The sequence below is a fragment of the Haplochromis burtoni genome, unplaced genomic scaffold (assembly GCF_018398535.1).
Source record: "Haplochromis burtoni strain Fernald_Lab_line unplaced genomic scaffold, NCSU_Asbu1 Contig_113, whole genome shotgun sequence".
Taxonomy (NCBI): Eukaryota; Metazoa; Chordata; class Actinopteri; order Cichliformes; family Cichlidae; genus Haplochromis; species Haplochromis burtoni.
This window is the reverse complement of record NW_024582474.1, coordinates 179,719-196,500: the sequence shown is the minus strand read 5'-3', so window position 1 is coordinate 196,500 and position 16,782 is coordinate 179,719. Positions and strand designations below refer to the sequence as shown.

The following is a 16,782-nucleotide window of genomic DNA, read 5'->3' as shown; positions in this document are numbered from 1 at the left end:
GCTTTAGAGTAGAAAATAAGGCAGTTTTTCTAGCTGTCCTCTTCAAAATTTAACAAAAACTTTCATCACTAGGAGCAGCATTTTAATGTTTTTGAATGTGTGATACTGTTTGAACAAGCACAAATATGCTTGTCACATTTCCAGGGGTGAGGGGAGGAAGCCAGTACAAAAAGAAACACTATGGCAACAAGTCTAGCTAAAGATGGAGAGTGGTGAATAAAACACGTAGTGAGTGAAAAAAGGTGACTAATGAGTGTTCATAAAGCTTTATTTGTACTTAAGTGACAAAAGCATGCACTTTTCTCACTTCTGCATAGATACTTTATAGGAAAATGTCAAAGCTTTTGCTTCTTTATATCCTGTTGATAACTTTAATAATAATAATAATAATGGATTGGATTTATATAGCGCTTTTCAAGGCACCCAAAGCGCTTTACAATGCCATTATTCATTCACTCTCACATTCACACACTTTAGTTATTTTGGAAGGTAAAACATGGAAATTTACAAAAGGTTCCAAACAGGACCAATAAAATAAGTCAATAGGACATTCTTAAAGGTCACTGAATATTAATTAAATCAAGCTAAAGTTATTAGCTGCATCATAACCGGAATGTAACCTTTTTTCAGTACAACTGTAATTCCTACTTTCTGCTTTTTGAGTAAATGATGATAGAAAAGCATCTGTTTCGACATATTTTGTCGTTCACGTCAGAGGACGTGCCAGACAGTTTTACATTTAGCCGGAATAATTCTTAGTTTAATAGCTATACAATGACCCTTCTTGGTAGTTTAGTTTGATAAATTGTTCCTGTAGCTCAGTAAGTATAGCAGATCATCTACTGATCGGAAGGCTGATGGTTCCATCCGTGGCTGTTCCAGTCTGAATCCCACATATCCTCGGACAAGATACAAACCCCAAGTTACTCTTTGACGATTCCATCAGAGTATGAATGTGCGTGATTAGTAGATGGAAAGCATGTAAGCATAGAAGAAGTGCTTGTGTGAATGGGTGAATGAGGAGTTGTATACAGTGCTTTGAGTGTTCTGGGAGCATACAATGATGCTATGTAAGAATCAGTTCATTTACCTAAACAGAAGAACACAGAACACCCTCACCATTACTGGGAAGATGATGGCCAGAAATGTAGACTTAAGGATCCAGAGAACAGCCAGACACACAATCTGGACTAGGGTGAAAAGGTGGACGCGTCTCATAGGGACATGACGCAGGAAAGAGAAGTCTGGCTGGTGTTTGGGCGGCATTAGATACAGCTTGATGCGCTCCCAGAACTGGAACAAAGAAATCGAGAAAATATTTTAAGGTATTCTTTTATTTAGTGTTTTAGAGATGAAGCAGAACATTGTGTCATCCAGGAAATTACCAGAAATGAAAAATTCCAATTATTCCATATATTCCATTCCTATATCTTCTAATGTTGCTGCCTAAGTTAAACTTGTATAATGTAAACAGAATTGGTCCTAGCAAGGAACCCTGTGGAACTCCACAATTAACCTCAGTGTGTAAAGAGGACTCTCCATTTACATGAACACATTGGAATCTATTACATTTCAATTTGCAGATTCTAATTTGATATGATTCAAACCGCTATCTTTAATGCCTACAACATGCTCTAATTGCTTTAATAAAATATTAAGGTCAACTGCATCGAACACTGTGCTGAGGTGTGGCAGGAGAAGTAGAGATGATTCCACCATCAAAGGCCATCAGATCACTTCTAACCTTCACTAACACTGTTAATTTAATTTGATGAACTCCTAAACTTGACTGAAACTCTTTAAATAAACCATTACTCTGCAGTTGAAGATTTTTTCAGAGATTTGAGATTGACCTTTAATTAGCTTAGACATCTGTGTCAAGTGATGATGGCTTTTCAAGTAACGGTTTAATTACTGCCGTCTTTGAAGGCCTGTCGCACATAGCTGATTAATAGAGAACAGAGAACTAATAGAGTAAATTTAAATGTTATTAGGAAGTGATAAGAGAAATGAGGAATTTCAGAGAATACTGTTAAATATTCTATTTCTATGCCATATGTTCCACAGGGTTCAGTGCAAGGACTGCATATCATGTGCACATTATATATGCTTCCCCTAGGCAGTATCATTAGAAGGCATAACATACAATTTCACTGCTACACAGATGATACCATAGCATTGTCTATACATAAAGCCAGATGAAACACACCAAATGGTTAACCTGCAGAAATATCTTAAAAATATAAAGACTCATTGATGATGATCTAATTTTTTACTTCAAAATTCAGATAAAACTGAGGTAATTTTACTCAGCCCTAAAAATCTTAGAAACATACTGTATAACCAGATATTTAGTCTTGATGGATATCCTATCCATTCTTTCTGTTTTCTCTCTAATATTGTAGGGTCTTTACCTTATAATATAAAGAACCTTGAAGCAACTCTTGTTGTGATTTGGTGCTATATAAATAAAACTGAATTGAGTTTAAGTGCTTTAATTGATCTGTCAATTATATTATATTATATGTTATTATAAACTCATTCATTTCCTTAAGCTTGTACAATCTGGCCCTCTGAGAAAAAACACATGGTGTTTGAAAATGAATATGTTTACACTGAAAAAGACTGGATTTTTGTTATTCCTGTTTTCTGCTTGTGTCTGATTTTTCATCTATACACCATTTTCTTTTAATATATATTGGCATATAGATTATAGTTTCCATGAAGAAAAATATGGAGAAAAAAATATATATATATGTATTTTTTTGTAGTATACCTGGATGCCACTCAGTGAAGCCACTCCCATGTAGAGGAAGACTCCATAAAGGACAGGCATGGGGATGTACTGAATTGAACAGAACATACATTTTAAAATAAAACCAATATAAACTTTCTACTGACACCACATCAGTCTCATCTACGAACTTACCTGAAGTATAGGGGCAAGAAAGACTGAGAGTCCTGTTAGGACAAACACCAAAATGCCTGTCAACCTCTGCTCTCTGGAAGTGAAGAATCAAAAGCATAGCATAAAACTTTATTCTAGGTCCACACAAAAAGATGATTTAGGCAATCAGAAAACACACAGACCTTAATCTGAAATAAGGACTCTCTTTTTTATGCAGTCTATCTTTAAGATCTCAAAAGTGAAGTAAGCATTTTCACTTTTCACCATCTTAAGCCTTCCTTACGCCAGCAGGGGACACTCCTCTGGTTCCAAAAATACGTTTTATAGAATTTATTCCCCCCACTTTGTCCCCCAATTGATATATTACCAGCCTATGAGCATGCAATGGTTCAGAACACCAAGCTGATGATGGTATGATGGTTAGCTTTTTTTTTTCTGGGGGGTCCCACCTGACTCCAAGGAACTGTGGTTGCTCTCCAGGGGCACTAGATTCACTCTCCATCTTCAGTGAGTCGATATGAGCAATGGAGATGACAGTGGCTGCTACATACCATGGCATGCCCATGAAAGAACACACAGCCATCAGCACACCTACCCAGAACAGGTCCAAGTGGTAGCCACAGCTTTTCTGAAATTGGGTGCAATAACGGGAAATTACCCAGAAGATCCACTCCCCATGTAATCCTGAACTGTGTAAACAGTTCAAAAATTACCAAAAACACAAAAAATACATTTGCTTTAAATTTGAGTATCACAAAGCATCATGGCACTTTCATTGCTTTAGTATAGTAATGTATTGAAGCAGTAGTGCAGTACTGTTACAATTCAAGTTACAATTGTTCAAGTTGTAAACACGGTATTTTTTCTTCTCATTACCTTTCCCAGATAATATCTATAACTACAGGGAGTGCAGAATTATTAGGCAAATGAGTATTTTGTCCACATCATCCTCTTCATGCATGTTGTCTTACTCCAAGCTGTATAGGCTCAGAAAGCCTACTACCAATTAAGCATATTAGGTGATGTGCATCTCTGTAATGAGAAGGGGTGTGGTCTAATGACATCAACACCCTATATCAGGTGTGCATAATTATTAGGCAACGTCCTTTCCTTTGGCAAAATGGGTCAAAAGAAGGACTTGACAGGCTCAGAAAAGTCAAAAATAGTGAGATATCTTGCAGAGGGATGCAGCAGTCTCAAAATTGCAAAGCTTCTGAAGCGTGATCATCGAACAATCAAGCGTTTCATTCAAAATAGTCAACAGGGTCGCAAGAAGCGTGTGGAAAAACCAAGGTGCAAAATAACTGCCCATGAACTGAGAAAAGTCAAGCGTGCAGCTGCCAAGATGCCACTTGCCACCAGTTTGGCCATATTTCAGAGCTGCAACATCACTGGAGTGCCCAAAAGCACAAGGTGTGCAATACTCAGAGACATGGCCAAGGTAAGAAAGGCTGAAAGACGACCACCACTGAACAAGACACACAAGCTGAAACGTCAAGACTGGGCCAAGAAATATCTCAAGACTGGTTTTTCTAAGGTTTTATGGACTGATGAAATGAGAGTGAGTCTTGATGGGCCAGATGGATGGGCCCGTGGCTGGATTGGTAAAGGGCAGAGAGCTCCAGTCCGACTCAGACGCCAGCAAGGTGGAGGTGGAGTACTGGTTTGGGCTGGTATCATCAAAGATGAGCTTGTGGGGCCTTTTCGGGTTGAGGATGGAGTCAAGCTCAACTCCCAGTCCTACTGCCAGTTTCTGGAAGACACCTTCTTCAAGCAGTGGTACAGGAAGAAGTCTGCATCCTTCAAGAAAAACATGATTTTCATGCAGGACAATGCTCCATCACACGCGTCCAAGTACTCCACAGCGTGGCTGGCAAGAAAGGGTATAAAAGAAGAAAAACTAATGACATGGCCTCCTTGTTCACCTGATCTGAACCCCATTGAGAACCTGTGGTCCATCATCAAATGTGAGATTTACAAGGAGGGAAAACAGTACACCTCTCTGAACAGTGTCTGGGAGGCTGTGGTTGCTGCTGCACGCAATGTTGATGGTGAACAGATCAAAACACTGACAGAATCCATGGATGGCAGGCTTTTGAGTGTCCTTGCAAAGAAAGGTGGCTATATTGGTCGCTGATTTGTTTTTGTTTTGTTTTTGAATGTCAGAAATGTATATTTGTGAATGTGGAGATGTTATATTGGTTTCACTGGTAAAAATAAATAATTGAAATGGGTATATATTTGTTTTTTGTTAAGTTGCCTAATAATTATGCACAGTAATAGTCACCTGCACACACAGATATCCCCCTAAAATAGCTAAAACTAAAAACAAACTAAAAACTACTTCCAAAAACATTCAGCTTTGATATTAATGAGTTTTTTGGGTTCATTGAGAACATGGTTGTTGTTCAATAATAAAATTATTCCTCAAAAATACAACTTGCCTAATAATTCTGCACTCCCTGTATAACTGTTAACATTTAGGCAGAATACTTTTTAATATACTCTATATATTTATCTCTTCTGTGACCATTTCATCTTCGGTGTTTGCAGACCTTTAATTTGTTTTCCTTGCGGTTGACAATGACAGCACTAATCTGCTGGTCCATGAAGATGAGGATGGTGACCAGAAGAGCAGGAACGAAACTGGCCACACACCACCACCAGGGGTTCTTACCAAAGGGCATCACCAGCCAGCCGCGGTCACTACGTGTAGGCTGTATAACAACAAAGAAGAAATATTGGTAACACTTTATAATAAGTGCACACTATTAAGCATTAGTTAATCATCTGTTAAATATTTTATATTTCAAACCTATATAAATACAGTGAAACTACCATACTAGCAGAAAATAGTGAAAGAGGAAATCAGAGAATTGTGTTAGGTTGCAACGGCAAAATAAAAATTGTGCAGATCATTTATTAAGTAAAAGTCATGCATATGCTAGAAAACACTCGTCTCAGCCACTGTGATTATGTCCATTTCTTTCTACACTACCATTTTAAACCCATTAATCTGCCATTTGGCCATTTTACTTTTTCAGGGGTAGAACAGTGAGGATTCACCTTTTATCAGATGTTGACCTGATGATAGCAATTAAGATGCCATTTACTGAATGAATGATATTTGTCTAGTATGCCATATTACTTTTGCATTAAAGAACAGAGATTTTTAAATAATCAGTTTTTAATAATAAAGAGATATGTTTTCTGGACACAAAAAGGGGGACATGGGAAAAAAAAAGCAACAAAATTGGCTATCGGCCAAATTGTTATTTTAGACACTAAAAAAGAATTGCACATTTTATCTCTGAATGTTTTATAAACATGTACATGTTGAGCTGCACAACGATAGCATATTTATATAGCTTGGATAATTTCTATGGGTTTGTAAAATTCCATTCTAAGTGGGCGAGTGCCTTACCTTAATTCATAGGTGTATAGGTGTCAAACTCTGGCCCGCGGGCCAAATTTGGCCCGCAGCCTAATTACATTTGGCCCGCGAAGCCATACCAAATTACTATTGGAGCTGGCCTACTGGTATTATACAGCTAATATATATATTGTTTAGTATTAAGCTTTGCTTGTTCTATATTCAGTTTTTCAGCAAAATGTGTTTGAGTCCATAAGAAAAGATTCATTCTTATATCTGGAGGAAGATTTCAATAAAGATTAATGTTAGCCCGCGACTTTGTTCCAGTTTTGAATTTTGGCCCACTGTGTATTTGAGTTTGACACCCCTGCCTTAATTGAACTGGACTATTTAAGTCTTTTCTTTTTGATATTAAATTATTTTAAAAAGTAACTACAGTTGCCATACACACTCATTGGTTGTTTAGGTATACCTGTTAAAATGCACACATATCTAGCACAAATATCTAATCAAATTTTCTTCCAGAAAATAACAAATGATTTGAGTGTAGAACAAGCTCTATAGTATAAGCATTTGAAAATGCAATTTGTGTGAAAATGTGACAGATACAAGCACAAATTACTTCTGACTATGCCATAACTCAGTTGAGTTAAGATTATAGACTTAGTCAAAAAGACCTGCTGATGTTCAAAGTGAGATTGGAAAATGTTCCCTGGTATGATGAGTGATTATTCTCCTTTGATCAGAATTTGGCCCAAACAACATGAAAGCATGATTCACTCTTGCCTTGCATCAGTGGTTCAGGTTGCTGCTGGTGATCGCTTCCTGGCACATTTTGGGCACTACCTGACAGCCTACCTGAGTATTATTGCTGACCTTGTCCATCCCTTTAGGACCACAGTGTACTGTATCCTAGTAGCATGAGCTGGTAGCACCTGCTACCAGCATGATAACTCTCCATGTCATAAAACCCAGCTCATGTCAAACTAGTTTCTTTGTGACAGTGTGTTCACTGGACTCAAATGGCCTCCAGCATCGCATGTCAATCCAATAGAGCACCTTTCAGATGTGCTGAAATGGGATGGGATATTCCAATGTGTAGTCTATAAATCTTCAACAACTGTGTGATGCCATCATGTTAATATGGATTAAAATCTCTGGATGCTTCTAACACCTTGTCTAAAAAGAAGGCTACTGGCCATGTTTAATTTTCTTAAGATGTTTCAGTTTTCATCCAAATGCCTTCTTTAGTTCTAAAACCAAAATATGTAAAGTCCCAGGTATTTAAACCCTTTTAGGGGTTGTTCCCTTTAAAGGTGGCTGTTGACCCATTATTGATCTTTCCTCCTGGGAAAGGGAATATTATGGTTTAAAAGAAAACATATCCATGTGTTAGAATGGCCCAGTCAAAGTCCAGATCTAAGTCCAATCGAGAATCTGTGGCAAGATCTGAAAACTGCTGTTTACAAACGCTGTCCATCTAATCTGACTGAGCTGGAGCTGTTTTGCAAAGAAGAATGGGCAAAGATTTCAGTCTCTAGATGTGCAAAGCTGGTAGAGACAGACCCTAAAAGACTGGCAGCTGTAATTGCAGCAAAAGGTGGTTCTACAAAGTATTGACTCGGGGGGCCGAATAATTATGCACTCCCCACTTTTCAGTTATTTATTTGTAAAAAATGTTTGGAATCATGTATGATTTTCGTTCCACTTCTCACGTGTACACCACTTTGTGTTGGTCTTTCACGTGGAATTCCAATAAAATTGATTCATGTTTGTGGCTGTAATGTGACAAAATGTGGAAAAGTTCAAGGGGCCGAATACTTTTGCAAGCCACTGTAGCACTTTTCTACTCTCCTGGAGTACTCAAAGGGTTCTATACAATATGCCACATTCACCCAATCACACCCATTCTCACAAGCACTTTCTCTAAACTGAGTGCTTTCTAACTACATTCACACACATTCACACTCCGATGGATACATAACTTGCATACTTGACATGCAGACTGGAGGAGCCAGGGATCAAACTACCAGCCTTCCGATTAGTAGGTTACCCGCTCTACCTGATGCCATCCAGTAGCTAGGTGCTACTGCCGCTTAGGTGCTTGTAAATTCTGTAGGTGGCTGATTTCATACTGATAATAATAGGTCTAACTGGAACTCCTTTGTAGATCTTTTGAGGGCACATATACAGGGTATAGCATCCCCCGGGGTAAAGGTGGTGGTTGTAGGTTGGTCTACATGGCTAATGTCCACATTTTGGACTAAAAAAATGGATGGTTTGAAACAGGAATAAAAGAAGCAATCTATATCCACTTCAAATGACCATCATTCATCACTTATTGGCTTACGACACAAAATGTCAGACATCTTCAATTCAATTTTATTTATATAATCATCTCAAGACGCTTTATATTGCAAGGACTCTACAACAATACAGAAAAAATCCCACAATTAAATGATCTCGTTTGAGCAACGACTTGGTAAGAGTGGGAAGGAAAAACTCCCTTTTAACAGGAAGAAACCTCCGGCAAAACAAGGCTCAAGGAGGGACAGCCATCTGCCACCACTGGTTGATGGGAAGAAGACAGGGCAAAAGACGCACTGTGGATGAGAGCCAGAGATTAATAACTCATGAGTAAATGCAGAGTGGTGTATAACAGTGAGTGAAAAGAGGTGAGAGAAGGAGAAAAGTTCAGCGCATTATGTGAAGCCCCCAGCAGCTTAACCTAATTGCAGCATAACAAAGGAAGGATTCGGGGTCACCTGATCCCCTGCTAATAATAAGCTTTGTCAAAAAGAAAAGTTTTAAGCCTAAACTTAAAAGCAGAAAGTGTGTCTGCACATCATTAATAGTGGGCCAATGACTACCTTCTAAGAGACAGCCTCCAGTAGGGCTTAAATACCTGGAACTCGTCACCTTTCAGTTTTAAAACTGAAGAAGCCTGTGAGTTGAAACATATTCCAAAAGCTTAAAGTCCAATTTTCTTAGCCTACCATGAGTTAGATGAATGAGAACCTACATAAACATATTTTCCACCAACTTGTTCAATCTATCCTACAAAGCATTAAGACTAAAGCTAAAATGGGGTTTACATTGCAAGGCATATCTAATAAAGTGTCCAGTGAATGTAAACCTGAAATAGTTCCCTCTAAAGAGCTATACATAGGTGGCGATATTGGAAGCATAATTCATATCATGTTAGAAGTATAAAAACTTCCAATATGATAACAACAATATAACAGCAACTACATTAAAAGTTATTTTCTAACCATTGCTAGCATGCACCCAGAATTAAGGAGGGAAAAAACCTGAAATTAAACACATATATATGTCTTAGGGACAGTATTCAAGATATCATTTTCAGACTTTGTGTAATGGTCAATACCAGTAACAGTTTGAGCTGATTTAACTTAGGTGAAAATTGGGTCAAGGACACAGCACATGTGAAAATCAGTAAAAATGTTATATAAACCTCTATTTTATGGTTTTTAAAATTCACATTAATATACTAGGCCTCAGTGGACATGAGTACCATTTGATGCAGAGCACTATTTGATCTTCACAGTTAAGGCTCAAGATCGAAGTTGATACTGGGAGAAAAAAAATTCAAGGAAACATATTGAGTAATTTTTTATATGAAACGGCATGGAGAGCGATGTATTTCTATTTTTTCTATGCGATGACCTATGACATCAGAATAATGCCATGAAGTTTTGCAAAAATCACACACTGCATGGTAAATGGTAAATAGACTGGTTCTTATCTTGTACTTTTTTACTCTACATGAGCATTCAAAGTGCTTTATACAACAATGTACTTTAGACTGCTTTCAGTATATATTAAAATATCAATTTTTTACAGCTTGTAGAAGCCAACGATTTTAGCCAATTCTGGTCCAAACATATAGGTAAAGATAACAAAATATAAAGTCAGGGTCCCACAAATTAGGGGAAAAGCCTAAGTTTCCATTGAATCATTTCCAAACTTTAAAGATAAACATAAACATTTTCTTTTTGAGCTCTTCAAAAACTTTTTTCTTTTCCAATACAACATTATGACTTCATAATGACACAAAGAGATGAATATATTGCAAAAGATTTCCATATTGTTCTGACATCAGCAAAAATGATCTACGAAAGCAATGTCATAATTGGGGATTTCCACATTACCAATGCTGACATCAATATAAGTTTTAGTATAGCTCTTGCTGCTTGGGGGGAGTTGGGCTCATTGAGTGCTCTTGTTAGAAGTATAATTATTCTTTGAAGTGACAGAATATATATATATATATATATATATTTTTTTTTTTTAAATTTTGTGAAAAATCAAATACCTTGAACTCTGTTGGCACGATAAGTTTGGGTGTGTCTAACCCCATCAGCATATCGAGACCCACAAAGGACATGATTGACATGAAGATGGCAAAGTCACTGATTAGCTTCCTCAGCTATAGGTCAGCCCATATACAATTACACAGGACAAAAGAAGGGCAAAGACAAATGTGCACAGTAAAAGTGATGACGGGAGACATACGTTTAAGTATAAGAAAGTGGTAGATACATGAGGAAAGCAAGACAGTGAAAAGAGAAAAGAGATTATTTACTCAGTTAAAGTGTAAAATTGATCAATCCACACACTCCAAATCCTGTTTAGATGCGTAAACAACTACATTGCTGAGGAAAGAATTGAGTGGCCAGCAGTGTCCTAAGAACAAGGTCTGACAAGATGAGAGAGGTATTTAGGAAAGGGTGGACCTTGAGTTCAGTGGGTACGTGCAGTTTGGGTGTGTCCAGCGCCAACAGACAATCCAACCCACAGAAGACCAGGATAGAAATGATGATGGCAAAATCACTGATCAGTGTGCGAAGCTGGAGCACATACGTGGAAAGCAGTGGGGGGGGGGAACAACATGGAGAGAACATTCTGGTAAACATATGGAAGTGTAAGGTTGGTTGTCTGGATAACGAGCACATACTGTGTAGGTGAAGTTTTAAAGTAAAACACTGGCAATATTCTACATTTCTAATGAGTATATTTAGATGGACTACGTAAGTAAGTAGACAAAGTACATATAATTATGCCATGCCATTTTATTGAGAACAATTTAACACTCACTCTAAATCTTGTGAGAAATTGAAAGTGCTTCTGTTTATAGTAGCCAAACAATACCTTAAAGCTAGCTTTATGTGTTCAAATCATCATTTCTCATCTGTTCCATAGTCTCATTGGTATTTAGGTGTTGCTCTTCATTTTGATCATGCAACATTACAGAAGTATACAAGTTTGGATGTTTTCAGTCCTCTGTGAAGCCTAAGTGCTTGCATGAAAACTGAAAACTGAACCATTCAGATGCTAAAATAGCTAAACAAGCAGATCATCCCACTTAAAGAGGCTCTAAAACTAGCCTTTTAGTCTAAGTGACTATTATTGTAAAAATGAGTTTTACAATAGCCTACTTGGTAGATCTTTTTGACCTTAAAAGGAATATCACCAGCGTTGCTATTTAAATGTCACTACTTTGATGCTGTAATTATAGGCATAACATCAAATTAAAGGAAACCAGCATTTCACATGCAGGAATTAAAGGCAGCCTGCGAGAGTTTTCTTCCTGCAGTTATTGAGTATAAGGATTTGCTTACCTTTGTTGGGAAGTAGCGGCTAAACTTGAACTTCTTAAGAGACACTGTCATGGAGTAGGTGCCAAAGAAGAGGATGAAGGACATGAGGGCCAGGTCAGGAACATACTTACAGGAGTTCCCCACCAGCATACCACCATACTTGACACATTCTTTCTTACTCAGCTGACTCCAGTCCAGATCTGTTAAGTTAAACTAAAAACGACAACGGCAGAAGGAGAAGCAAAAGTAGAGAATCGAAGGGATGAGGAAGGAAGAAGCATAGCAGAGAAGGGAAAATTGATGGATAGGTAGCGGAGTGGAGAAAAAGCAGACACAAGAAAGAGAAAAAAAAACAAGCAATAACAAAAGAAAAAAACACAACACATATAACTGAAAGCCACAGTGCTTTCTGATGGCTGGATTAACGCCGCTGTCTTGGCCCATATTTATCAAGCAAGTGGACTCAATTATAGGAATCACACTGAACTTCATTCTGGACCTTTACATTATTTTTTAAAAATGTTGCCACATAGGAGAAAGCATTGTATCCCAGCTTTATGAAATTTAGAGTTGCAAATTAAAAATCATGATGGAATTTGTATGCTTTTCCTGCTGCTTTCTGAGGAATAGACTAACACTTTTAAATAACGCTTAATGGTATTATACAGTTTTTTAAAAGCTGTATAATAATCAGAGTAGCCATCAGAAAAATCTGCTTGAAAAACAATGCTTGACTTCCAGCCAGCCGAGGTCACCTGCAGTCAGTATCAGTACACTGAATCTGAGTATTTAAACACTCTAAAATAACCATCTTTAAACACAAGTCAGCTAAAGCTATTCATTTGATGTAGGTTAATAACAGAGCAAAATTTCATCATCATTCATCCAAGAATTGTGAAGCTTTGAGGATCTAATCACACACTATCATTGTTCAATACAGGATGTCCAGCTCTCTGCACAAGTTTATGAGTAGCTGGGCCCAGGGGAAGAGTGCGTACGCTACATGGCGTGTGCTAACAGCCATATATAATCCTGTGAAGTGCAGCAATCTCTTCACTCAGAGGATTGCAAATCTGCAAACCGGCTCTATTTCGTGTTGTCTCTGACCATGCCACTGACCATGCTGGAGATGTTGATGCGAGCCAAAACTGAATCAGAGGACAAGTTTCTGGGAGTTAACAGCTTGCGTGATAGGCAGCTTGCAGGACAACAGCTTGAAGCACAGCTTAACAGTGGTCATCAAGCAAGCCTCAGTTTCAACTGTGAAGAGTAGACTTCGAGCTCAGGTTTGACAGGATGAGCTGCAGCAAGAAAGCCATTGGTAAAAAGTCAGAATAAGACAAAGAGGCTTTCCTGGGACATGAAACATCGCCATTGGACTACTGAAGACTGGAAGAAGGTATTATGGACTGATCAATCAAAATTCATCAGTCTGTATATATGTATGTATCACTCTTACAGTAACAACCCCAAAACTCTTTAGTAGTAGTATCTGCCATCTGTAGGGGAACTTTACTGGTCATATTTTTTTTCTCTTGTGAATATAGAGCAAAATATAACAGTTCATGTTTTTGCCTTTTAACACTAATGAATGCTATGAGTGTCATTCAGGAGGTTGTCCACTACCTAAGATTGTCATTAAAACTGTGGCTGTTCCTGTCTACATCGCAATCTCTCTGTGTAATATACTTACGATGAAAAGTTGTTTAGTCTCAGCCATAAAATTCCTGTATGACTATGACATGTAGTATAAAAGGAGGTACAATTTTAGATCTGGTAAAATAGAGTTATACTGGCCAGCATAGCATTTTGTGGCTGGATAAAAAAAGAGACATCTAGGTGTAGCTTCTAAAGTCTAAAAATTAAAGCCAAAGTTGAAGTGTCTTAAGCCTCAGCAGTTCTTTGTAATAGCCAGGTGAGGAGTCAATGAAAAAAACAGATTTTGGTTTCCTTAATTCTCTAATGTCAGTAAACACTTTAGAGTGAGTTAATGGACTCCATTTCAAGTTGTTTTGAATACAATGTGATATTCATTTTTAAAATTATGATCCTTAGGAGTGTCCAGAAGGATGGTGAAATGGGTGGGCCTTCCTTGACAGTTAGTGACAGGTTGCTACTGATTGAGCATGCACTGTCCAGAGCCTCCCCTCACTCCAGTGAAGAGCAAAGATTGCAACACAAACAACATTTAATTAAAACTTGGCTTTGCAAATCAATGTGAGATATTTTAGTAACAACATAGAGTTTATGCACACAACATCATAATTCTAAATGTATTAAATATAAACCATTTTGTCTGAAAAAAAGCCAAAGCAATTTGTTAAAAATGGATGACAGCCATTTTTTCTAAATCAAAAGGGTTCAGTTTTGTTTAGTAAATGACAAAAAAAAAGAAAGAAAATTAATTATGATTAAATTAAATTAAATTAGGATTCATTACATAATTTAAGAAAGCTGAAAAAGTGTTTAAACTTGGCGCAGCTAAAGAATTATTGTCCCAGGCTAACTTCCTTCACTAAAATGCTTGATAAATAGGGGCCTCAATTACTTCGCTCAGTCTTTAGTTCAAATTTGTTCATATCATACCTTGTGCAGATCAAAACAGCCAAATAAACTGAGACACAAATTATTTTCACCAATGGGAATAATGAAAATTCATGAAAGTGACGCTAATGTAACTCTTTGTGGTCTTCTGTCACTTACCAGCAGAGTCATATTATCATCTGCAAGTGGAGCTGAAGCATTCAAGCCCAGTGCAGGTGCTGAAGAGGAAAAGGCATAAGTTGAAAAAGAGAAAGAAAAAAAGAATGAATGATGGATAATATAAAATGTAAAGCTTTACGTAATAGTGTTAATAATGCAATGTAACTTTCTATATCCCAGTTCAATCACAATTTTTTCATTATATTGGAATGTTTACAAGAGATATTTAGATGTGTACTCACTTTTTTAGTGAGCATTCAAATATGAAGCAGAAACAAAAGTACACAAAATCATGACAGAGTACAAACTAAACACATGCTTCTTATGCAATCAAATATGTCCATCAGGAACACAGACAACCAAACATGTTTTAATATTAGGCAAAGATAAAATAAATAAATACAAATACAGTTTTTAAAATGATGATTTCATTCCTTAAGGAAAAAAATATATCCAAATCTACCTGATACAATGTGAACTTAAATCTGATTTAGATGCTTTGATTCAGATCCAGAGCCATAAGAAAGATTCTCTGGCAGTTATTGCAAATGCTTGATGGCACTTCTTGCTGCCAGCACAACCAGTTATGAGGGGGCAATTACTTTTTCACAGATGATATTGATTAATCTTTTTTGCCTTAGCACGTGAAATAATCATTTAAGAACTGCATTTACTCAGGTTATCTTTGTCTAATGTTAAAATTTGTTTGATGATCTGAAACATGCAACAGTGACAAATAGGGGAAAAAAGTACAAATGAAATCAGGAAGGGAGCAAATAGTTTTTCACAGTATCCTAATATTTTCTTTGCAATGCATTTAAAAAGGTAGAGGGACTTCCTAAGTCTATTAATGATGCTAAAAAGTAACTTAATTAAATGTATCCAAAATTGATTCCAAACACCTTACACACTGTATAAATACATGGACAAAAATACACATTGCCTACAGGGGCTGCTCGAAAACCCATACAACAAAGCTCTTGGTGCACTGTGCTGATGTTAACTGAAGGAGAAGGAAGGAGTTTAGGACGCTGCAGTCAGTGCTGGGAACTATTATTTAATGTGAATTGCACCTAGTGACCACACTCTGTAAATGTACATGGTTTGTCACTTTATGTCAGATTTGCTGTGGTTTCTAAATGCTTCCACTTTGCAATAAATATAATTTATAGATGATATTGGATATTCCACGATCATCTATAAATGATTATGAAATTTATTCTTGGAAAGGATGAAATTTCACAGGCTGAATTGTTGTGCCTGTGGCATCCTGTTATAGCACTATCCCCAAATTCAGTGAACTCATTAGAACAACCCAGAGCCAGGCAGACTGCATGGCTAGGTCCCTGATTTTATACACCTGTGGCAATGGGACCAAAAACAACTGGATTCAAAAACTAAGGGATGTGATCTGATATTTGTGGCCATTAAGTGTGTGTCACATAGTAATAATAATAAATTTTATTTGTGGGCCACCATACAAAGCATAGAAGACATCATCTTCTATGTTTTGTACGACATCATCTCATTGCTCGCCCCTTTTCCATACTGACATGGAAAGACCAATATCAATCTCCTGGGGGTTTATGATATAATTAGATATATCAACATACAATAAAAGGAGCTCAGAATTGCAAATGGAGTGGAAGCAGGAAGAAACAGGTAACCCTCTATATTTCCAGAGTTCAAAGACACACCAATCAAATCCGCTGATGCTCATGTATTAACAAGCTCATTTCTGTAATCTGAACCTGGTCATTGCCATGTCCACCCCACCCCAACAATAACAGAAAATAAAATTAAATAAAATATTAACATAAAATAATTAAAAAAAAAATAGTTTGAAGACTCACCCTGGTCTGGAGCGATGCATTCACACTTATAAGCTGTAATGTAATCAGGTTTGAAACCACGGTTGATTGGGTAATATTTAAAGGCTCCGACCTGCGAAGAACAAACCATTTTTCTCTTTGTGTAACACCTAAATTCCCATCGTCATTTTTTTCCTTGCACAAGATATTTTTGCACAAATGTATATTTTTCTACACAGAAGATTGGATTATAACTTGTATGCATAAAATATGTCTGTGAAGGTTCTCAGTCATCCAGGTCATCGTAGTCAAAGGAGCTTGCAAAGAAAAGCGTCTGGACTTCTTTAAGTTACTTGAAGACGTTTC

At 37.2% G+C, this 16,782-nt stretch overlaps 1 protein-coding gene across 10 annotated transcripts in view; it reads right to left on the bottom strand.

The window, feature by feature from the left end:
• The window catches only part of slc4a5b (solute carrier family 4 member 5b), a 61,681-nt gene that overhangs the window by 15,009 nt on the left and 29,890 nt on the right, over positions 1-16,782 (bottom strand). For 7 of the 10 annotated variants that reach the window (XR_006054701.1, XR_006054702.1, XM_042223502.1 and 4 more), the window contains 9 exons: positions 16,459-16,549; positions 14,606-14,664; positions 11,924-12,115; positions 10,618-10,731; positions 5,464-5,625; positions 3,358-3,536; positions 2,930-3,002; positions 2,777-2,845; positions 1,120-1,293 (listed from right to left, as the gene is read on the bottom strand). Coding sequence is in view for 8 of the 10 variants with exons in the window: in XM_042223502.1 (XP_042079436.1) it covers positions 1,120-1,293; positions 2,777-2,845; positions 2,930-3,002; positions 3,358-3,536; positions 5,464-5,625; positions 10,618-10,731; positions 11,924-12,115; positions 14,606-14,664; positions 16,459-16,549 (1,113 nt within the window). In the remaining 2 variants the exon portion in view is untranslated. Of the gene's footprint in view, positions 1-1,119; positions 1,294-2,776; positions 2,846-2,929; positions 3,003-3,357; positions 3,537-5,463; positions 5,626-10,617; positions 10,732-11,038; positions 11,153-11,923; positions 12,116-14,605; positions 14,665-16,458; positions 16,550-16,782 lie in introns of all 10 variants that reach the window. The other 3 variants (XM_042223503.1, XM_042223509.1, XM_042223504.1) reach the window with 2 other exon arrangements.